The sequence below is a fragment of the Prosopis cineraria genome, unplaced genomic scaffold (genome assembly GCF_029017545.1).
Source record: "Prosopis cineraria cultivar Desert tree isolate PC_DT_omini unplaced genomic scaffold, ASM2901754v1 PC13, whole genome shotgun sequence".
NCBI lineage: Eukaryota > Viridiplantae > Streptophyta > Magnoliopsida > Fabales > Fabaceae > Prosopis > Prosopis cineraria.
The window spans coordinates 11738304-11762929 of NW_026555344.1; the positions used below are offsets into that span (position 1 = coordinate 11738304).

At 30.1% G+C, this 24626-nt stretch overlaps 2 protein-coding genes and 1 long non-coding RNA gene across 3 annotated transcripts; 2 read left to right on the forward strand and 1 right to left on the reverse strand.

Moving 5' to 3' along the window:
- Positions 1-451: 451 nt before the first annotated feature.
- Positions 452-2041, forward strand: LOC129290496 (zinc finger protein ZAT4-like). The gene has a single exon (XM_054927279.1). The coding sequence runs from the start codon at positions 452-454 to the stop codon at positions 2018-2020; it is 1569 nt and encodes a 522-aa protein (XP_054783254.1). The 3' UTR covers positions 2021-2041.
- A 7024-nt stretch (positions 2042-9065) lies between these two features.
- LOC129289796 (uncharacterized) lies at positions 9066-11257 on the reverse strand. The gene is made up of 2 exons (XR_008588234.1): positions 11158-11257; positions 9066-9518 (listed from the first exon to the last, which is right to left on the reverse strand). It is a non-coding gene; the product is annotated as an uncharacterized LOC129289796 (long non-coding RNA).
- Positions 11258-21875: 10618 nt separating this feature from the next.
- Positions 21876-23259, forward strand: LOC129291551 (zinc finger protein ZAT4-like). Its single transcript, XM_054928983.1, is given in 2 exon segments — positions 21876-22955; positions 22958-23259. Coding segments are annotated over 2 exon segments (1101 nt in total). The 5' UTR covers positions 21876-21949; the 3' UTR covers positions 23053-23259.
- The last annotated feature ends 1367 nt before the right edge of the window (positions 23260-24626 follow it).

Here is a 24626-nt window from a genome sequence, read left to right on the forward strand (position 1 = left end):
TATTTTCAACTTTTTAAATTTACGCACCTTTATTGTATTGTAAAAAATAAATAAATATAACTAAAATGCAAAAGAAAATAAAGGAAAAAAACAGGAGGCATAATAAGTGGATGGATGTTACTGAAGTATTTTATATTGTGGATTTTCAAAGATCAAATTCAAAACCTTGTAAATAGCAGAAAGACAAGCTGTGTTGTAAATGTGACACTACACCTACGGGCTTCCTCTGGTGTGTCTCTCCCTCTCACCTTCCTCCTCCTACCACTTGTCACCCTTTCTCTCTCTTTCTCTCTCTCTCTCTCCCTTCTCATCCACAAATCCATCCTATCACTTACCTCTCCACTAAACTAGGACTTGCCTCCCCCTTATTTTCTCATCCCTCCTCCTCCTCCTTCTTCACTTCACGTCACATTTCATTCTTCTTCTGACCTTCTTCTCTGATCTTTGTTATATGCCTCTCATGATCGATCACCAATCTAGCTCCAAGTACTTCTGCAAGATCTGCAAGAAAGGATTTGGCTGTGGCAGAGCTCTCGGAGGCCACATGAGGGCGCACGGCATCGGAGATGAGAGCAGCGGAGCTATGGATGACGATGACGACGCGGCAAGCGACTGGGAAGATGGCAAGCTTGTTGGTGGAGACGACAATAATAATGCTAATGTTCCTCCGGCTAACAAGCGGATGTACGCTTTGAGGACGAACCCTAATCGGCTAAAGAGTTGCAGGGTTTGTGAGAATTGCGGGAAAGAGTTCTTGTCTTGGAAGTCCTTCCTTGAACATGGCAAGTGCACTTCCGATGATGCCGACGAGTCGTTTGTTTCATCGCCGGGATCCGACGGCGATGATGTGGCGGGTCGGAGAGGTTGTGGTTGGTCCAAGAGAAAGAGGTCATTTCGAGCCAAAGTGGGCAGCTTCAATAATAATAATAATAATAATCCTAATTGCTCTTCATCCAATGAGGAAGAAGATCTCGCTAATTGTTTAATGATGCTGTCCAACGCCACTGTGGATCCTCTCGTGCCTGACGCCGACGAATCATCGGCATCGGCGAGCAAAGACGATGAGAGAAGAAACGCTAATTTCAGCTTCATGGCTCCCATCTCTCAAGTCCCTTTGGATCATAACAAAGCCAAGGAGGTAAGCAATAAGGGCTTGTTTGAATGCAAAGCATGCAAGAAGGTCTTTAATTCCCATCAAGCATTGGGTGGTCACAGAGCCAGCCACAAGAAAGTCAAAGGCTGCTTCGCTGCTAGGCTCGACAACCTCGAAGATGGCGGTGGCGGCATGGGCGGCGCAACCGGTGGCGCCGATGATGATGTCATCACACATGAAGACCAACTCTTTCCAACGAATAAATCAAGCAATTCAATGCCTCATTTCGATCATGGCTCCAACAACGCTGCCTCGTCGTCTAAGAGGAAATCGAAAGTTCATGAATGCTCAATATGTCACCGAGTTTTCTCGTCGGGACAAGCACTGGGAGGACACAAGAGGTGTCATTGGATTACGTCGAACGCGCCGGATGCTTCGACGTTGGCTAGATTTCAACAATTTCAAGACCACATAGAACAACACATGATGAATCATAATAGTAACAATAATCAAATACTTAAGTTTGACGATCCCGACCCAATTGATCTAAAGCTGGACCTCAACCTCCCGGCTCCGTCGCCCCCAGAACTTGCCGGCCGGTGTAATGTCTCCGCAGGGATTTACTTACAGTCATGGGTAGGAGGAGGAGGAGGAGGAGGAGGAGGAGGAAAGGAGCAACATAAAAATGACAATAGTACTCACGACATGGACATTGAGAATAACGATGAAGATCAATGCAAGAACAATGACAAAAAACTTAATATTAGCAATGGTACGACGATGCAGAGCATGGAAGACGAAGCTGACAGTAAGGTGAAGCTAGCGAAATTAAGTGAACTAAAGGACATGAACGTAGGAGGGAGTTCTTCGCCATGGTTGCAGGTGGGAATCGGTTCAACTACAACTGACGTGGGAACTGACCCATAATAAATTTATAGATTTTTGCAAAACCACCAAATCAATCATTATGTTGGGGTTTTCTCTTTCGCTTTTGTTTTTTGTCAAAGGAAAAAACAAACACAGAAACGGTAAATAGGTAATCAGAGTATACAGACACACACGTCAAAGTTAAATTTGTTAATCATACACAATTATTCACGGCCTTGGCCGGGGCGTCTAATGCCCCATTTCCAATGTAGGCTCCTACATTTCATTTGTTTTTTTATCATTAGATTATACATATAAAAAGAGAGACAATTTGATATTTTACAGTGATAAATTAGTGCAGTCTTAATTTGTTTTCTTTGTTGTGGTTTTCTCTTTCTTTTCTTTTATTAAACAAGGAAAAACAACTGTATACAGAGTACAGCTACAGGTATGCTCACATATCAAGATTCTATGATGTGTTACATTTTGTAATATATAAAAAGATTGATGTTATTTACCACTTAGTGTTGTTATAAACTATGCATTCCTGGTAAAAAGTTGTCCTAATAAATCTTGTACCTTTGTCCTTGGCCGACATATATAGTTTTGATAATATCATTGTGGTGCAAGAAGTTATTTATACAATGCGAAATATGAAAGGGTAAAAAAATTTTTATGAGAGCTAAAATTAATATAGAAAAAGCTTATAACAAAGTAAATTGGAATTTCTTTAACAATTGTCTTTTGGAATTTCGATTACCAAGTGAGATAGTGAATGTTATTAGGAATTGGTTTCCACTTCGTGAATGCAACTTCTTTAGAATAGTAGAAGAACTGATACTTTCACACTCTCTAAAGGAGTACGGCAAGGAGATCCAATATCTCCTTATCTTTTTGTGATTTGCATGGAGAAATTTGCTCATTTGATTCAACAAAAAATTCAAGAAAGGAAGTGGAATCCTGTGACAACAAGTTGATATCATTAATGATCGCTTGCATAAGTTTTGCATGAGCTCTAGTTTAAGAGTTAATGCTACAAAGACCAAGGTGTTTTTCTCCGTGAATGCATTATACCAAGAGTTTGGAACTAATTAAGTAATGCACTTGGTTTTACGATGACTACAGACTTGGAAAATACCTTGGAGTCCCTATTCTTCACAAATGTGTTAAACAGGGGCACTTACCAAGAATTCATCAATAAGATGAAGAAGAGGTTATCCAATTGAAAGGAAAACCCAATTGTCTTACTGGGAGAACTACCCTGGTCAATGATGTTACTTCTAATATTCCTACTTATACTATGCAGACTAAAAAATACCTCCATACTACTGGTGATGAGCTGGAAAGGAATAACTGGAAGTTCTAGTGGGTCTCTATTGATGAGAAGAGGAAGTTTCACCTGATTCCTTGGGACAAAGTTTGTAAACCTAAGACCTAGGGAGGACTTGGAATAAGAATACAAAACAACAAAATCATGCCGCCTTTCAGATGAAGCAAGAATGGGGTCTTGTTAAATGATGGGATGACCCTTGGGTTGGTGTGGTTTAGAAGCAAATGTAAATGTAGTTTAGATGTGTTACCAAAGATTGATATGAAACTATCAGGTTTGAATATCTAGTAGGAGATTAAGGCCACTTGGGAGCATGTCAAATGTATTGTAATTTGTGATGATAACAGTAATGCTACATGGAAATGGAATAAAAGTGGTCAATATAATTTATCAGTGAAGTCTACCTACAAATCTTTGGAGGCGATTATGGAAAACTACACGTCCAATAACGATACAAGTTTATTTTGTGGTTATCATATCATAATAAACTCAAATTACACGTCCAATAACGATGTAAGTTTATTTTGTGGTTATCATATCATAATAAACTCTTTACTAATGTAGGTCAAATGGAGCGTGGCATGCAAGCAGATGATTAATGTGAGATATGCAATGCTGCTATTGAAGATATTATCCATGTGCTGCATGATTGTCCAAACACGAAAAGCTTCTGGAAGGAGCACCTTGATCATGAACACATGATGAATTTATTTAATTCTGGGGTTCATGATTGGATCAAATGTGACGTGCAGACTCAAAGAAAGATCAACGGTGTTCTTTAGTCCTAGTATTTCTTAGTTGTTTATAATTGGCTCATTTGCCGAAGATGGAATGAAAAAAAAAAAAAGGATAAATCCACTTCCAATGGAACAATCGATGCTTACATCCTTGTTATTATTCATATGTTCAGTGAGTATTGCAATAAGCTGAAGGGCGCGATTGTGGTGGATGGAGCTTTATTTGCTTAAACCGAGCAGAAGAATTTTGCTGGTTGTGGTGGTTTTATTTGTGATTTTATGGTGTATTCAAAGCTGGCTTTACGCACAAGAGGTATGACGGAGATCCTCTAAATGTTGAACTTTGGGTTTGCTTATGGGGCCTAAAAACGGAATTGGACCTTGGCATTACTCATCCTTGAGATTGATTTTTCTTAGGCTAATGAAGCTATTATTAGAGATGTGATAGACACCCACCAAGATTAATTATGAATTTAATTATCTCAGAGATCAAGTCCTTGCTAGCTTGTGATTGGTTGGTTACTATTCAGAAGATCTCGTGTGATACTAATGAGGCTATTGATACTCTTGCCAAGGCAGGCGCTTTCATTCATTGTTGGGTTTCATCCCCACACTCTCCCCCTGCCGAGTTAATTCTAGTTTGGGAGAATGACAGAAAGATTACAAAAAAATTAATTACTTTAAATTAACTCTAAAGTGTTAAATTTTATGAATTTACAACTCAATTCTTTAATTTTACAACTCTATTATGATGAATTTATAAATTGTATTTCAAATTTTAATAGAAAAAATAAATTTTTTTATTATTCAACCATGTTAAAATTTAAAAAATAAGTTATAAATTCATTACAACACAATTGTAAAATTGAGTTGCAAATTTATGGTGTTTAGCACTCAAAACCTAATTTAAATTAATTAATCCTTTTGAGACTTTTTTGTCATTCTCCCTTCTAGTTTTGCAGCAGGACATTGATACTGCTTTGTAGGGTTTTTTTAAGAAAAAATTGATCTTTTAGTCCTCCAACTTTTAATTCACTTATAACTCAGTCCCCCAACTATGACTCACTATAATTCAGTCTCTCAACTATGACTCATCTATGACTCAGTCCCTCAACTTTCAAATCACTTACAAATTAGTTCTTGAACTTTTGTTAATTTTTTTTCATGTTAGCTTATATCTCACATCAATGAGCAAGAGGAGAGTATTTTAGAATAATATATGAACATTTTTTATCCCTCTGATTTGATAAGAAATTTTTTAAAAAAATAAAAAATAAGGAATGAACTATAGGTGAATCAAAAGCTGAGGGACTGAGTCGCAGCGAGTTATAGTTGAAGGACTGAATCGCAACGTGTCATAGTTGAAAAACTGAGTTACAAGTGAGTTAAAAGTTGAGAAATTAAAAGATTAATTTTCTTTTTTTTTTATTCCCCTGATATAAAAACAAATGACTGTACATTTTTCCTATAATAACTTCTTTATCTTTTCTTCATTGAAGTACCCCCATGCTTCTCCAGTACTTAGTATAAGAGGAATTTTGAAATCTATTTTTGGTTCTTAATATATAAGAAAAATTAGAGTAATTAATTTTTTTTAATTTTACCCTTTGTTTACTTATTGTCATTTGAATTCCTAAATAATAATTTATTATGATTATTAATTATAAAAAAGGGTAAAATTGAAAAGTGACAATTTTTTTTACAATTTTAAGGTTATAATTAACATTTTTTAATAAACGTAAAGTTAGTTTAAGTTCATCATATATATTATGTACTGGATGTATTATAGAAATCTCTCATATGCATGTTGTCTTGCAGTTCCATCTAACTCTTGAACTTTTCAAGTTATTTTTCATGTTATCTTACTGTTTCTTTATTTTACCACCACAATCAGGTTATCTAAAGTACTAAATTAAGTTTGTGTTAGCATTTAAAGATTATTTATAGAAAAATCATATTTATTTAATGTTATATTTGGTTTAATTTCCACCCCCTGCAGATTACTTCTGAATTATTGAACCATGGCCATAGCCCAACCTTAATTTCTCTTTTCATACAATTTTTTTTATTTAATATCCGATACTATTAGGTCAGAGATAAGCATTATCAAAATGAATTAAAAATAACGTCTTTCTCTGGTATACCGAAAGGAACTTTACTAACACAATTTCTTTCATCTGTTTAGATATTTTATTCAAAGAAAATCAGTTTTTTTCGTTACACCCAACCACAACCTAATTTCTATTCTAAAGAAAAAAAGAAATTGTGCTTTTCGTACATCGTAATGTTCCTATTCAATTAAAAAAAAAATTCAACTCCAAGTCTTTGTATTTTTTTTTCCAGGCAAAAAATGCAGCTGTGAATTTTTCACCTAAGTAATAATGTATCTGTCACTTGATTATCGTGGCATTTGAGTTTTCTAAAATAGCTATATATGTGTGGGTGAGAAATAGTTCCATAATTTTCGTTTGTAATTCCATATTTATATTATTGACTCTTTACAAAAATATGCCCCAAGGTTAAGCCTGGAATATGATGTGGCCAATAGACTACTTATTTAAGCTTTTTTTTTTTTTTAGTTCAAGCTCTAAAAATTGAATTTTTCAACATAAAAGAGCTTCTGGGCAAAGATTGTATGAACTTCACGAGGAAAAAAAAAGTAAATGAGTAAATTATCTTTTAAACTTTATATCAAATAGCACTATAAATTCTAAATTTATTTATTGTACAAATCATTCCATCAACTTTCTAACAATACAATATTGCTTTCATCATTAATAAAAATTAACTTTGATCGTTAGTAGACAAAAAAAAACCCTCAAAAATTACCCAAAAAAATAAAATTACAATAAATGACACAAAAAGATACAGATAATGACCCAAAAAGACAAAAAAAAAATTCATTTTCTATAATTTATGAGATCTTTTTTATCATTTTCTTGTCAACTAAAGGGGACAATTTGCATAGTAAATAAATTTATAATTTATAATGTTACTAGATCTAAAGTTCATAAGAGTAATTTGCTAATTTATTTTTTAAAAAAAAGCTCGAAACTCAAGCTATACATTTGAGCTAATTTATTTGTTTTAAATAAATTATCTCCAACACAATTCGTAACATTTGCTTCTTCTTATTTAGGAATTTGTTTTCAATGATCACCTTTCCCCTTATCTGATTATCCAACTTACATAAATGTAAATGATGATTGAATATTATCAATATGTTCCTTTTGAAGTTTGGAAGCATGTTATCTATGATGTTCCTTTTGCCATGGCCCTCAAGGTTGAAGGGTTGACCTTACAGGCCTTAGCTCTATTATACATTTCTTTTAATTTAAAAAATTTAATAAATAAACTTATAATTTAAAAAAATTATTACATATAAAATTAAGTTTAAAAAAATAAATTTAAGTAAATTGATGCCAAACAAATATGTAAAGCTTAAACATTCAAATTTAATATCATAACAAATGGTGACATCATCAAAAATCAACACCAATAAAGACTAGCTAGCAATATCATGATGATTTCATTATTAATATAATTTGATCCTAGGGTTTCAATCTTTTAAATGTATGGTTTAGTTTTACTTTGTATTATTTTGACTTAATTTTAAAAAAAAATAATAATAGGACTTAATGGGGATAGCCCTTGTATTTTTAAGCCTATTATAATCAGCCTTTTTAAGCTTGAAATTCCATTTTACACCCTAAATTAATAGCCTAGCCCTTACTATTTTCAAATTTAATTAAACGGGCCAGCCTACCATGATTGGCTCGTTTTCATGGCTTTACTTGAAAGTAATTTTGGATGTTGTTATGATGTTTACAGCAATGAGATGATAATTTGTCTCGCATAATTAGATCGTGAAATGCTTACATGGGCTCGTACATGAATTTGATTCATAATTTAGACTTTAAGATGCCCTGAGCCCACTGATTTTGATTACTTTGATAAAGGGAATTCCCTCATCATTTGCAAACCGTTTTCATTATCAAATGCTTTCTGGAAATGTTCAAGTATACAGGATCTATAAGGTATATTATTACAGTATCCACAAGGTTGACTGTAATCAACTATAGAATTAGAACATCGCCTTCCAAGAGGAAAATGGTTGTAAATATTGCACCTAGATTTGCAAAACCTTGCAGCTTGCATCAATATGGTCCGAGTGTGTCAACATTATGAGCCATAGGCCCAGCCAAACTCTTATCATCGCATTTCATGTCAACATTTTTTATTGTGTATAGGTGTCCTTTTATTGAAAATAATTATATTCAAAACACAGTCAAGCACTAAATATGAATACCTTTGACAGTGTATGGGAAAATATTCAATACAGGAAGATAAAAATTATACCAATCAAAAGCACCCATCACTTGCTGTTACTAGATAACTGCAACAGAGGGGTGTGGAGGGATACTTCCAATGAAGTTATAGTATTACTGACATTAAAAAAGGAAACTTATTTTGCATATATATATATATATATATATAAAGGAAACTAATCTGACAAGTGCTGAGAGAAAGAAGTTATGAAAAGCCCAATTTTTGGATTCATTTCAAACTAGTAAAGCCATCAATGGTCATTGCTTCTAGAAGGAGAATAATTCATTCTTCGATCATCATGATATGAACATGAACGATGAAATTTATACTTGACATACACATGTCAGTGTATAAAGTTAAAAGAGAAGGCTGCACACTTAGTTTTAAGTCAATACAAAACTAGATATTACACCAAAACATGCATAAAGTGCAAAGAGCCAAAAGTGGGAGAGGAGAAAAAAAGGAAAAAAAAATCAGCAAACCCACTTCTTGATGCTGATTCCCAGTATAAGAAAAAATAAACATAGTCAAGCTAAACTAAAACAGAGATGGCTATGTGACATGCAGAATACCTCCAAAAGACCAAAACTCAACAGGGTGCAGCAAATGATTTTCATTCCTATCCTACAATAGGACTTCTCAAATTTGCAAGACTTGCTCAAGGCCACTACATAATGTGCCAACCATATAACAACACTACCAACAAGCCTTATTTTACAAAAGCGAGGTAGCTATATAGATTGCGTAACTGTTATTGAGTTCAATCAACAATCAATAACAGTTGAGTCTAACAAAAGGAACTAGTTTTTCACAAAGTGACGAGCTAATTGTCAAATCCCCACAGAGAAAAATACCCACATTTAATGCTCAATAGTACCTCGAACATAATTGTCTCTAATAGGAAAGTACCTGAGAATACCTGTGTGCAATAAAAAAATAACTTTTATAGAAACATTACTCATCATGAGATCTTATTCTATAACTTCCTTATGTATCCTTTTTGGTCTCTCTACTGTGGACACATCACAGAATAAACTCATATAGTCTTCATAAAATACATGAATAATGGATCTTCACCGACTCTTGACTCTTATGATCTCTTTCTATTTTTCTGCCGCTTGATGTAGAGAGAGGAGACAGCCCAGAAATAGTCAGAGAATGACTATATTAAGATGATCCAAAATGAAATGCGCATTAAATAAACTATAAGTTCATCAGTCATAATATGTATTATACAGGTGACAATTATAACATAAACTCCCATTACATAGATACAATTTATACTCCATTTGAAAACATATAAAAATTCGTACTACTAATAAGAAAGTAACTGACACCTTCATCCATGAAGGAAAGAAAACTCGGTTCTGATAATAATTCATCTAAATTTACAAGCAAGAAAACCCGTTTAATATGCATTTCATGTCCCATAATTCTGCTGACCGTCAAACCAAAATGACCACTGTAATGACATAGACTGCAAATAGTTTAATTTTTCAGCTGTAAAGTTCAATTCAGTTCAGAGGCACTTGCATTAGAACTGAACAGATGCCTATTATACAACAGGACATTTTATTGTAGGGAAAATGTAATTTTTGATCCCTTAACTTCTCCTCTTGAACATTGACTTGAAACAAGTCAATTCCTATAATTTCTTAACTCGAAATGCATAACTCAGTTCATAGAATTTCTTGACTTGGAACAACTTAGACCATATAATTCCTTGATTCAAATCAACTGAGTCCTTATACTTCCTTGACTCAATAAACTAGAAGGATTGAGCTGTATTATAGCAAAGTTCAAAAATTAAAATCGATAATTGGGAGATAGTTTAGAGGCTAAAAGTTATATTATCCTTTTATAGCAATTCATAATAGAAATTTGAAAATCAGGGACGTTTGACACCCTTTCCTTATTGGTGTGTCCTTCGACAATCTTAGTTGTTTCGCAACCTAGGAAAGGGTCTTAATTGGAAATTGAATCTCAATCTCACAGTAAATCCTTAAAACTCATTCATAACCAAAATCTCACATTCAATTTTTTTTTCTTTTAAAATATTTGTAGCCCTTATATCGAGCTTAAGCTTGCTCAACTGGCAAATAACTTTATGAAATAGAAAACTAGATAAAGTTACAGCAGGCCTATAAGGACCATGTGATCAATGAATAAACTTTTATCCGATGTCCGCATTAGAGCATAATGTGTGTGTGTGTGTATCATGCCTTCTCTTATGGGTGTATCTACTGCAATCACCCCTTGAAATTTCAAATTATATTACTGGTACGTCTAAAAGTTTACATGCAAGACCAAAATGGATCCATAGATTACTCTTAATTTCATGAGTTCGCATGCATTTTCCAGCGTTTAGCTCATTGGCATTTGGTAAAAGGAACAACTGATATGATGACAACAACCATATCAAGCTGAGCAAACACTTCGTAACTAATCAAAAACTTATGATAGAAACATTCCATGGCAATATAGTACTACTGAATCGGGGAAAACTTAAAAACATCACAAACCAAAGAAAATGGAGGCCAAATGGTTTAAGTAACTAAAAGCAACATTGCAACACACCATCGATCTCAACAGCAATCACATGCAAAAAAACAAAAAAAAAATCCTGACCCACGAAGACCGACCATCAAACAGTTAGCGAGCATCTTCCCAAATGATCAATTTTTACAGAAAGGGAAAGAAAAAATTGATAATTTCCCAGGAACAACTGAAAAACGAGTTAGAGGCGTGTAAGGTAATCAGAGCTGGTTGTTGAGACTTTAACTATTCAAACGTTGCCTCACCAGAATGCGGCCTCCATTGATAGGAACTGAAGCGTGACCTGAGGAACGATTATCGAAGACCACCGAAACGAGAGAGTTCCCTGTTCAGCGCAGACTTCAGGCTTTCAAGATAGACTGAAAGCGCTAAACGGTGCCGTTTTGATGTGCTTCTGCTTTTTGCATTCTGAGTGTTAAAATGGGCTTTGCCCTTTGGCCCATCACAATGGGCTTAGCCCACTCCTACGATCTGTTTAATCTGAACAAATTAGGTTGGACCAATAAATTAACTAACGGCTGGGCTCACACCCAATGAACTATAGAATCATGAAAGTTTTTGTTTTTTTTTTTAAACGCATCTAAGGATCTTTTAAAAAAAATTATTTATAAACAAAAATTAATATCAAATCATCATTCAAAAAAAAAAAGTTACTATTATCATTTTAACAGTAAACAATTTCATATTAATCATTGTCTGTAAATAATTCTCTATGGAGATCATTGAAAAAAAAAGGGAAAATTGCATCCAAGTGCATGTAAAAAAAGTTATTTGCAAATAAAAATCAATAACAAATTACCATTGGAGAAAAAATAAATTTTTATTTTTATTTTAATAATAATTTATTCCATATTTTTATCCAAAAATAATTTCTTACATATTAATCTTTGCCTATGAATAACTTTTTCCACAAGTCTTTATATGCAATTTTCCTCTTTTCTTATGGTAACAAAATTTTTTTTTTTTGTTATAGCCTTTTTTTTTTAAATTTACAGTTGTACATTTTGTGTTATTTTGAACAAGAGTGTCCAAACACACACTTTGACCTTATCATCTCACTTAATTGATTTGAATATTTTGTTAATTTGTAATTTACAAACTTATATTTATCAAGATTCTTTAAACTGTCAAATCGACCTAGATGTGATAAACTTATAGAATCCAATTCATTTTTCTGTGAAAAAGTAAGAGATCAAAGAAAATGGAGCCCAAATGGTTAAGTAACTAAAAGCAACATTGCAACACACCATCGATCTCAACAGCAATCACATGCAAAAAAACAAAAACAAAAAGAAAAATCCAAGTGCATGCCATTTGAAACTTAAAAATTGTTAAGAACCGAATCCAAAATTAGTATCCTACTAAAAGATTCCCTTCCTCCTTAAAAATTTTGACTATTTTATAACACACAAATCACCTATCAAAGCGGGAGATCATGCCATTTGAGCTCTATCTGATTGTCATTGGAAACTTGCATTTAATGCCCACAGGGTGGATTTTATTATTAAAAAAAATAAAAGACCACATTTAAAATTTATAAGTTTGGTCAAGCCATTTTTTACCCAAAAAAAAAAAATAGTGACAAATGCGACTTCTCTTATCTTATCCTATTTATAAAGAGAATTTGATTTTATTTATAAAACATGTCACTGACTTTTTACCATTCATTAAATACCTGTAAAATTCTAGCAAAAACAAGAATATTGATAAAAGAAAGTACATTATTAAAATATATTTATTTAACAGGAAAAAAATTAAAAATTTATTTTAGATAAAGTTAATGAATTTTAAAATTTTTTTAATCATAGTAAAAATATATTAATAATGACTTATAAATAGGAATAGAATAATATTACCTTTGTCTCAAATTGTAAGACAACTTTAGAGGTATTTTATTATCTTAAAATATAAGATAATTTGACAAAAATAATATTTTATTAATGATGGTTTTTGAATATTACCGTTCGAGATGAGAGAGAATTGAAATGATTATATTGTAATGATTAGTGTGTAAATTTAATATTATATTAAATGAAGTGTATTTTCTAAAAGTTTATATTGTTGTTTTGAAAAAAGTGTATTTATAATATTATGGGTTAAATGGTAAACCTATCCTGAATCTTTTTTTCCAAGGATGCTTGGTATATTAAGTTTTTTTGGAGTGTTTTTGCCCTAAAAGTTTTAAAAACAAAGTATTTTTACCCCACTGTTAAATATGAAAAATGTTAACTATTAATTGAAGTTTGATCAAGATATTTTACAATTTTGCTTCCTTTTGTTTTGCATTTTTGAATCTTCATTTTCATTCATTGAAAGAAGAAAAGTTAAATAATTCATTGAAGAATGAAATCGGAGATTAAACACAAAATAAAAGGGGAAAAGATACAAAAATATCATTGGTTAAACTTTAATTTAACAATTAACGTTTGTGATTTTTAACAATGAGACGAAAATGTTCTATTTTTGAAACTTTCAAAACAAAAATGTTCTAAAAAAAATTTAAAATGTCACGTATCTTTGAAAAAAAAATTAAAATATTTTTACCCTAAAATCCAAGTATCATTATGAAATTTTATTGATAGGTATAATTTTATTTCAAATTATAGCATGTTATAGCACAGGACTACTGGGCAATTGTGGTGGGCTGCAAGCCTGGCCTGCTTTCGAATGAAGATTCTCCCTTTTGTTATTATTTTTTTAAATCATGCGCAAGAGAAATTGTAAAATCTTTATTTTTGTCCATATAAACAAATTGCAGAATCTCCATCATTATCAACCTTACCTTCTCTAGCAAACAAAGTTTTGAGTAATTTCCTGCGTATTATCCAGAATTAAAGTACCCGTCACTCCATTCATTATTTTTCAATTAACTATTTGACTTATAAATAGAATTTATCTTGAACGAAGTTGCAAGTTGCAGATATTTTCTTTGTTTTAAATTTATTATGCAATGAAAATGAAATTTTAACTTAAGATATTTTCTGAAATAGTGGTCACACCCTTTTATTTCACCACTATTTTCTTTGTTTTAAATATAAATTAAAGTATACTTTTAAACTTTTAATTTTACATAAGATTTTATTTTAATCTCTTGATTTTATGATGTGTTAGTCTTTTATCATTACACAAAAATTTTATATTGAACTTTGAAATATTAAAAAAATATTTAAAATATTGACATATTAAATTTAAATTTTTTTAAATAACAATTATTGACAAAAAAAAACTATCATTTTAAATTAGCAATATTAAAGTTAAGAATTAAAAAAATATTTTATAAAATTAAGAAATTTAATTAAAATTTTATATAGAGTTAAAGAATTGGAATATACTTCAATCTTAAATTTATTATGGAATGACTTTGCATCGTAAAAAGGTATCTTGGAATGCTTATCAACAGATACTCTTGCCGCTTCAGTGGTTGGTGCGTTGTCTTCGGATGCCACTTGCAAAGCTAGTTAGTTAGAATTTGATTTTCATTTATCTTTAAATTTAAATTTTTATGAGATAATAATTATAAAATTATTTTTATTTGAAGTTATGTTATTTTAAAGGGAAAAATTTATTGTATATTTTGTTTAGATAAATGTATTTGCCTTGCAACCATTTTGAATCATTGCTTTTTTAACATTTCGATTGAAAAATTTGGATTTAAATTTTAAATTTAAAATATTAAATTTAAAATTATTTGTTTGGATAATATAAAAAAAAATTAAATTTCAAATTCAAAGACGAAAAAGAAAAATGAGAAATGAGAATGGAAGGAGATGAGAGGGTTAGAGCATTGAGCATTTCGAATAACTAAAATATAGGAAGAACTTAAAATTATAAAAAATTATATTAAACATGGATTGAAATTTGAATCAAATTTAAATTCATAAATTTTTATGAATTCATATGGTGAATTTGGTCCAAATTCAAATCACCATACATCCAAACAAAACATTAGTTTATTTTTAAATTTAATATCCTCTTGTTAAAGTTGCCAGTATATAAATTCAAGGGTTAAATGGAATTTTTGTTTTTAAATTATTTTATGAGAAACATCAATTATCCTAAATTATTTAGTAGAGTAATGTTGCCTTTCAAGTGTTAAAATCATTACAATATCACCATCGAACTAAATATGTGCTTAGATTAAAAAGTTTACAATTAAAATTAGAATTAATTAAACTTAGCAAACTAAAGTTAGGAAAAAAAAAATCATTGATTTTAATGTGATTTATGTTTGAATACATTTTTATTAAAAGTCAATTGAATAATTTAAATTTATTTGGATGATTTGATTCAAAATTCAGTTGAGATGTATAATAACAAAAAAGGAAATGAGTTTTCTTATATGTATATATATTTTTGTGACTAAGTTGATTTTTTTAGAAAAAAATATTAAACTTAAAATTATAATTTAAAAAATAGATTAAAAATATAAAATAATGTGATAAATAAAAAATCTTAATTTTAAAAAATAGAATGAAGTGATAAATTACAAAATATTCGATTATGAAAAGTTAAAATTTTATAAATTATAAAATATTCAATCCTAAAGGATAAGATTAATTCATATATATTTTAAAATATTCAATTCTAACAATGTAAGATTAATTGCATCTCATGTGATGTACAATTTGGTGTCTAATTATATTATGAAAAGCTATCCCAGAAATGAAAAAAAAAAATATATATATATATATATAAACCTAAATGAGAAATAAGAAGGTGGAAAACAGAAGTTTGTTGGACTCCAAATTAGATTCAACTCTCAAAATAATATTTGTTAATTTTTTTAAACCTAAAATATCAAACTTTTTTTAGCCAAAAAATATTGAACTTTTGTTAACACCGATTTTTTATTAACCAAAACTTTAGATTTTCTTTATTATATATGCAGAAGATGTTTTTGATAAAGTAATTTCTAATTGAGTGTGACAAGGCTCAAATCTGATCTATTCATATACTCATATAAAAAAAGAGCATTTTTACTTCTAAAAAATATATTCATGAAGGAGCAACTAACACCCTAAAATTACAGAGTAATTGGCACTCCTTTGGCTTTACTAAAACATGTCATAGCATGTTTAAACATGGCTAGTCAAATAATCAATATAAAAAAGTTTGCACCAATGATCAACTAATGGTATTGTTACATGTTGTTTATGTCTATTAACTAATGGTATTCTCAATCAAAGAAATACAATAGGTTTTATAGTTAGCCAAGAGCCCAAAATAGACAAATACAATATGTAATAACATTGTTAATTGACATTTTCTTTTTCCTCTTCTGTTTTTCTTTTTACTAATTGAATCCTTAGCTGGGAAGCCAAATGACATCCATTTGGCTTTTTCTTTTTGTGAATGACAAGCACCTTGTCAGTAAGCCATGATGTTAAGCATAAAACTTGTAAAAATACTGCTAATAATTATTCGTTTGTCTAGATTGATAGATCTTTTTTTTTTTACTAAAAATATATAGTTGACAAAACATGTAATACCTTAAACATGATATCACATGTTAATGTTATGATTAAAAAAATAAAAAGAAGGGATACCAGTTTCTTCACATTGTTTAGCTTTAAGGTGTTAGAACTCTTCCATGAATAATATTTTAGAATCAAAAATACTCTTTAACTCAATTAATTTAGAGTTAATGGTTTATATCAATGTCTATTAGTTTAGGGGTAAACTTGCAATGTTTTTTATACTTGAGGGGTAATATTCAATAAATAGTTTATGACAATAGTGTTCCTTGTGGAATAGCTCAAGTGTAAAATTATCTTTTAACCCTAAATTTAAATATTAAATTTTTCTCTTATTTGAAAATAGAAAAACTCTAAAATAAAAGATAAAATTAAATTATCTAAATAAAATGTTGATTTGATAATTGGTTAACCTTCTCGGCATTGAAAAAGAATAATTTTTTTTCTAATTGGTTGCAATATAATGTTTTGTTTTTTATATTATAGGCTTATGCCCTTTTAGTGTAAATTAAAAAAAAATTCGTTTCATTTGGGGGGGGGGGGGACGATAAGAATTCATTTTCAAAGCAATTCTTGTCAATTGACACTATCCACTCATTCTCTGTATGAACCTAAAAATATCTAATGTTAATTAAAGTAGAGAATACTTTTAATCAACTTTTCGTTCTCTTACTAGAGAGTTTTACCCCAAAATTCCAGTTCTACCACTCACTCTCTCACTATGACTTTAGGGGCCCTATGAACAAGTCAAGCTTGAGATTGATAATACTCTCATTCTTTGTTCACTTGAATGGGACAAGAACCATAGATTTTTGCACATAACAATCACCACTAATTAATAAGAACTACAATTAATATCGCAAAGCTTTATACATATATATATATATATATATATATATTATATATTATCAAATTTCCCTGAATTATCTTATACTACCTTTGCCTTATTTTATCAGATTTGTAACCAATGAGTAACATAAATCTATTTACTCAATGAATGTCTCACGTATTATAATAATTTAGTTATAACTTAATTCTTGAATTTTAACTAAATTGTAATTTAATTTTTAAATTTTAACTCAATACAATTTCATTCTCATAATTTTAATCATTTAAAATATCAGTCACTATATTTTAAAAAATAAAATTATAAAGACTAAAATTTTAAAATAATTTTAATTTTTATAATCTTAATAAAAATTAAAATTTTTAGTGATTTAAAATATTAGTTCCTAAATATCAACATAATTTTAATTTTTATAATTTTATTTTTAAAATATAAGGACTAATATTTTTAAATTTTAAATTAGTTCCTAAATGCAGGGAACTGATATGTCTGAATTAGTTTCTAAATATTTTAAATTTTAATTTTTATAATTTTATTTTTAAAATATATGGTCTAATATTTTAGTGATTTAAAATATTAGTTCCAAAATGTCAACATAGTTTTAATTTTTATATTTTTGTTTTTAAAATATAAAGATTAATATTTTAAATGTTTAAAATTATATGGACTAAATTGCATCGAGATAAAATTTGAATATTGAATTATAATTAATTTAAAATTATAATAAATTAAAGTTTAAGGATTAAATCCTACATGTCGCTTGAATTCGACGACCAACTATGAATAGCATGTTACGTTTGCTAAACAAAGAGGAAACGCCGAGAACATGAGTGTGACTGATTAATGGGAGGGTACGAGAATTGGTCTACCAAACCCCTAACAAAACGGCATTGCATTCACTTCCCATTCTTCTCAAAACGTGGGCATGCTTTTCAACCAAAATATCTAAAATATGGAAGAAAGAAAATTTGAAGGTAAAACTCTTAAAAGTAGTTAAAAAAATATTTTAAAAAAATTCTTCTATTTTTATTCCCTTCCTATTTTCTTCTCATTTTTTGCTTCATCCAAATCACTTCCACTATTCCATATATCTAGATTCAAACTTTTTGTTTCATGAGTGTATAGAAAGTTATAAACTACTAGATTCACTTAATTTTCATAATGTTTTTTATTATGCTGAACTTAAATAGGTTATAACTATTTAAATATGAGCTTTTAAGTTTAAGTTCATGTGAATATAAAAGGTATCTGATTCTTGAGATAAAGCTAGCTTTGTTTGGGCTTGATAATGATCAAATATAAGTTAATAATTCGGGTATTAGATATGTATATTGAAAATGTTTTAACATTGTAAATAAAAGAAAATATATTGAGATAGTTGAATATTACCTCCAATCCAAAATACAGGACATCATTAACTATATATTTATTTTTAATTTATAAGATACTTTTGAATGTGATTTGATGTCACAAAAAATAAAGTTTAAGTAATTATACTTGCTCTAATATTGCATTTCCCTTATCATTATATTTCCTCCCTCTCTATTTAATGTTTCACAAATAAGGCTACATTAAATAAAGGTTATTTTTAAAAAATGTATATTTTTAGTTTGACAAATAAAAATATAAAGTATATTTAATAAAATTTATTTTATAAATTTTATTTAATAAACTTTATTTATATATATAATTTATATAAAAGTGTCTGATTAATTAGGATAGATGGAGAACTTCATAAGGATTAGAAAAGTAGTTAAAATAAATTAAAGTTTTTTGTATCATTAAAATGAAAAAAAAAATCATCACTACTTTTCAAAGTTACTCTCCAATAATCCAATTAATTCATATACCTCAAGCCCCAAAAAAATAATCTCCCTCTGCACTACAATTAATAAAATCATTTGGAAAAAAAAGATATTCTCGATACGATGTAGAAAAGAAGAATTTAGAAATATTATTGTTTTTTTTTAATGTGTCACAGGCTAACACTAACTGTCAGAAAAAAATGTGCTATATTTTGGATCAAATGGAGTTTTAACAATACTTAAATTTGATTAAATAATATTTAAATCTGACCTAATACTACAATATATATAAAATAATTGTATAAAGATACGTTTAATTAATTAATCAAGCAAGGGCCAGCCGGAATGCTGAAGCAACCAAAGCTGACGATTGGCGCTCTGATCACCGGCATAAAGTAACAGAATCACCACCCCACGCACAAAATTAAAAATTCGGATTCCGTTTTGAATTTAATTTAATTTAATAGTGTTTATTATTAAGGTCCATTGGTCAACTTCTTGAGAAAAACCATTGGACACTAAAACGGCAGGAAGGTGCTGGAAGCTACATGTGATGCTTGGCTTCGATGGTTGTCGTTTTGGGTCATGGAGTTTATATGACAGGCGTGTGACGTTATCAAACCTGAAGCCTGAAGGTCGTTTCGTTCAGGTCAGCTTGGAGAAAGAAGGACCCTCTTGTCATTTCACTCTGCTTCGCCGTTACAACAAATGCAAGCAGTTTCTCATTGACTCGGACCAACAACTGAACAAAGCCACCAGTTTGTCCTGTTCATTTATTAATTTTCCAAAATAACCCTCATGAAAATTATGGATTTCAATTTAATGTCATTGAATTAATGGTGATTAATTATGCTTATGTTACAAATTTTATATAGCATTCAAAATATACTCCCTCCAGTATAAAATATAAGCATTTTTCCCTTTTTAATTTTGATTTGTAATATAAGCAGCCCAGTACATGCAAAATAAAATTTTCTCATTTTATCCCTTATATTTATGAACCTAAATTTTAGTATAAATTTATCTTTCACTCGTTCTAAAATGTATTAGTAATTGAGATTAAGAGTAAAAATGAAAAATAGCATATTTTTATGAGAATGTGGACTTTACTGGCTTGCGGATATTTGAGGGAGTAATTTTTTAAAAAAATATTTTGTAATTCTATAATAAAAAAGAGAGTTTAAATATCTAAAATCTAAAATGAAAGGAAATGACGTTGCTGATAGGTTAAATTATTATTTTAAATGACCTAAAAAAGGTTAAATTATTATTTATTTGGATTTATTAATTTTTCAAACTAAAAACATTAGAATGTGAACTATATATAGGTTTTGGTACTGCACTATATGCAATTTTTAGAAACGAGTTACATAAATTATATAGTATTAATTCACTATAAATTATATAGTATTCTATAATATTAATTCACTGAAACTCTCTTGTTAAATCTATCCATCAAATTTTCATCACATAATAAACTCTAAAGAAAATTGACTAGTCCTATGGATTTTTGCTGTGTTTAATTGCAGGGATAAGTTATTTAATTAGATTGTTTATTTACCAATTACGATCTTTGAACAATACGTTAAACTTAGAGTAATATGCCTACCTAACTTTGGCCGGGGAAAAACAGTACAAAACTTGTGCGGTGGAATTTAATCCCCTTGACATTGACATACATACATACATACATACATACATACATATATATATTATATGTATGTATTTTGCCTGTTACAATTGAGATAGTTTTAGTTATTAATTTTTCTTGTATCCCTGTATTGTTCCAATTTTATCAAATGTCTACGAAGGAACCTGTGTTTACTATCTAGTTTTGTTATTATTGTTATTGACGTTTACACTAGACTGACAAAAAATATTTTATCAATTACTACGTTGTTAGCTAAGGGGGAAAAAAAAGCTTCATTTCCTTCCTTCTTTCTTTCTTTTGCTAATTAAAAAAAAAATTATAAACCTAGATTTAAGTAGGGTGCTTTGTTTCACTAGTTAAAAAAGTTGAATTAACTTATTTTAAAATTTTGAATTGGAGTCTAAGCCTTACTAGACAGTGATCCATAAACTCAAAAAAGAACTTAATTTTTTAAGTTATGAATAACAAAATTGTTATTTTCTCAAAGTTAAATTTTCTATTAAGTTTTTAAAAAAGTAATAAATATCCTTATAAGCTATATAATTAAATAATTTTGATACTAACTTTCTTCAAACTTAATGATTAACATGCCTAAAATTTAATAATAAATTTTCTCTGTAAAGGATTCAAAATCTTAAAGTCTTAAATGTAAGATTTATAAAATCTAAACCTTTAAATATATATATATATATATGATTAACATGCCTAAAATTTAATAGTAAATTTACTTTGTAAAGGAGTCAAAATCTTAAAGTCTTAAATGTAATATTTATAAAATCTAAATCTTTAAATTTATATATATATATATATATATATATATTTAATGTTGGAGATCATGAAGAATCAATTGGCTGTAAATCCAATACTATTACCGAGAGCGAACAAGATACAGAGGGCCTTTTGGGAAGTGAACAAAGTCAAAGCTTCAGAAAAAAGATAGACATAAAGCGATTTAATATAGAAACGGCCAAGTCTTGCATGTTTCTTGTAGTAGTGTTTTTAACAAAAAAATTAATTTCCAAATTTATTATGGCCTTTGAACGTTTTCAAGAAATTAAAAAATAAAAAAAACTAGAAAAAGCACCTTATAAAAAGATAACCAAAAAGTTTCTTATATTCTTTCTTTCTTTTTTTATTAGAAAAAAATTAGAGATAAATTTGCGTCCCCTTTATTTATAGTGCTCTCTCAGAAAGAAGAACAAACAGAGTATTCGCTCTCTGTTTTGCGTTCGCCGTGTCTGACTCTGATCTTCTTGCTTCATGGACAAGCGTGAGTGCAAGCTTTGCTTCAAAACCTTCGCTAATGGCAGAGCTCTGGGAGGTCACATGAGGTCTCACATGAAGAAGCTTCCACTACCTTCCAAACCAGAGGAATCTCGATCACCTTCTCCTACCTTACTGAGTTTCGAGGCTGACCCGCCTTCTTCTTCTTCTTCTTCGTCTGAAGATGAAGGAGACAACGGTCTGAGCTATGGTGTAAGAGAGAATCCAAAGAGAAGCCTTCGAGCTGTAGATCCTGAGTTTTCGTTCGTTGTGGATACTAATGGCTCTGTGATCCTCCAAGACAGAGAGAGCGAGACGGAGACCGAGTCATCGAAGAAGACAACTCGAAAACGATCCAAACGTGCTTGGAGACTCGGTAGTTTCGATGGTGATGATTACTACAGTCACAAGAAAATTCAGAAACAAGAAACCGTGGAAATGCTCAAATCGAACGAATTGTGTAAGACCGAGTCGTGGATTGCGGAGGCTGAACCGGCGAGTTCGATCTCCGATACGACCACCGAAGAAGACGTCGCCTACTGCCTTATGATGCTTTCTAGAGACAAATGGAAGGGACAAAACGATCTGAAAGACCAAGACGACGTCGCGGGGGAAGACGACGACGAAGAAGAAGACGATGGTGATGAATCCGAGGGGGCTCTCAAACCGTCGAAATCCAGAGTTCGTGGGAAGTACACGTGCGAGACTTGCAAGAAGGTGTTTCGATCTTATCAAGCACTTGGTGGTCACAGAGCTAGTCACAAGAAGATCAAAGTGGAGCTCGAGAATCATAATAATGATGGAGGCACATCATCTTCTTCAATGATCGATAAGAAAATTCACGAATGCCCTATCTGTTTCAGAGTGTTCTCTTCGGGTCAGGCTCTTGGAGGACACAAGAGGACCCATCTCACTGGTTCTTCGACATTACCGACTCGAGCTTCCACCAAATTAGTTGAAAATTTCATAGACCTCAATCTTCCTGCTCCAACCGATGAAGACGATATGTCAGCAAGATCGACAATTCTGGAGTTTCAGATGCAGAATTCGTCCTCGATCGCATCAGACAGTGGAGAAGTTTCGGTGCGCTAGCACTTTGATTTCTTCAAAGGTAAAAACTAAAAGTTTTGGTCAAATTTTCTGTATAATTTTATATAACTTATATGCTCAGCTTTTTACTCTTTCTTTCCCGAATTTTAACTTGTAATTCGGTTCTCTTAAATTACCATGCTTTGTTTCTGTAACAAATGACTTTTAGCATCCATTAATGGAGGAACCCAACTATTATGCTTAGGGTTGTTAGTTAATTACCGTTTTTTTTTTTTGGTTTAGGGTTGCTACTTTGTTAGTTGTATTCGAACTTTAATTTTTTACAGTTTAAAGAACATGAGATGATGAAATTTTTCTGTATTTTTGGTTTTATTATCTATTTTCTTTTCTCCACTATGCAAAACAATTGCGAAGCATGCGTGTTTTAGTGGACGCTGTTTTAGAATATTAAATAAGAAAGTTATTAAATGTAGAAGTCGCTCTCAGAGGAAGTCGATCAACCTCTGTCAGAAACTAACTTCTACTTTTTTTAGTTCCTTTTTATTGACTAATGTTTTTGTTTTAAATATTATATAAAAATTTAAAAATAATTTTTTGTTGATTTTAATTTTTGGAAATGATTCCATTTGAACGTTATTTCAATTAACCATTTTACTTCTCTGTGCAATTCAAGGAGAGGAATTTTCCTTATTGTTTTGATCATCAAATTGTTTTTTTGAAGAGGGATAAGAAAATATATTCCTATGTACACTTTTCTAGCTTTCCAGTTAGATCAGAACCAGAAGAGACTAATCAAAGATTTGAATCTGATTTTCATGACATTTTCTGGTCAAAAATTTTATTTTCATGAGATTTAATGAAGGTTTTTTTCCACACAAAAAAAATTGCGGACTCTCATGGTCTGGGCACAAATGATGTGTCTTTGAGACTTTGACCAAACGGAAATAAGTAAATTAGAATTTTTTAAGATATGGAATATGTAAATTACCTGAAATGCGATAAATAGGTTCCAGAAACAACCTCAATGTCAATACTTAATATAAAATAAAGTGGCATCCCACATTTTTTCTCGTTGCTGATAGATTAATTTGACCAAGTTTTGAGTTGGATCTGACTTTTGTTTTGGAAAAATAATAATCATATCTTAGATCTTAATTATGCTAAAACATTTTATTATAAGTGTTTAAGAATAGTGGTAATTATTTTTAATTTGAAAAATATAAAATTTTATATATTAGAGAAACGACAAAGACATGGTTAATAGAAAAATTGAATTAATTTCTGACAGTTTTTCTTCCTTTTTTTAACTGAAACTTTCGTGTTGTTATCAGTAAATTAATTTATTATAAAATTTTAAAGTCTAAGAATGAAATTGAATCCAATTCTAGAAATAGTTTGACAGATAATTTACTCAAATTGTTATTATTTTTTCAATATCATAGATTCAACCTAACTTCTGCTCTTACAATGCACATTATAAATTTAAAAAGTTAAAAAAAACTAATATACTTTTTGTTTTATATATCACCTGATTTAATCACTCATTAAGCTGGTAATTGACTTTGTGAAGTTGAATATGAATTATGAAACACTTCCTTATTTCAAGGGAATGATATGATATGAT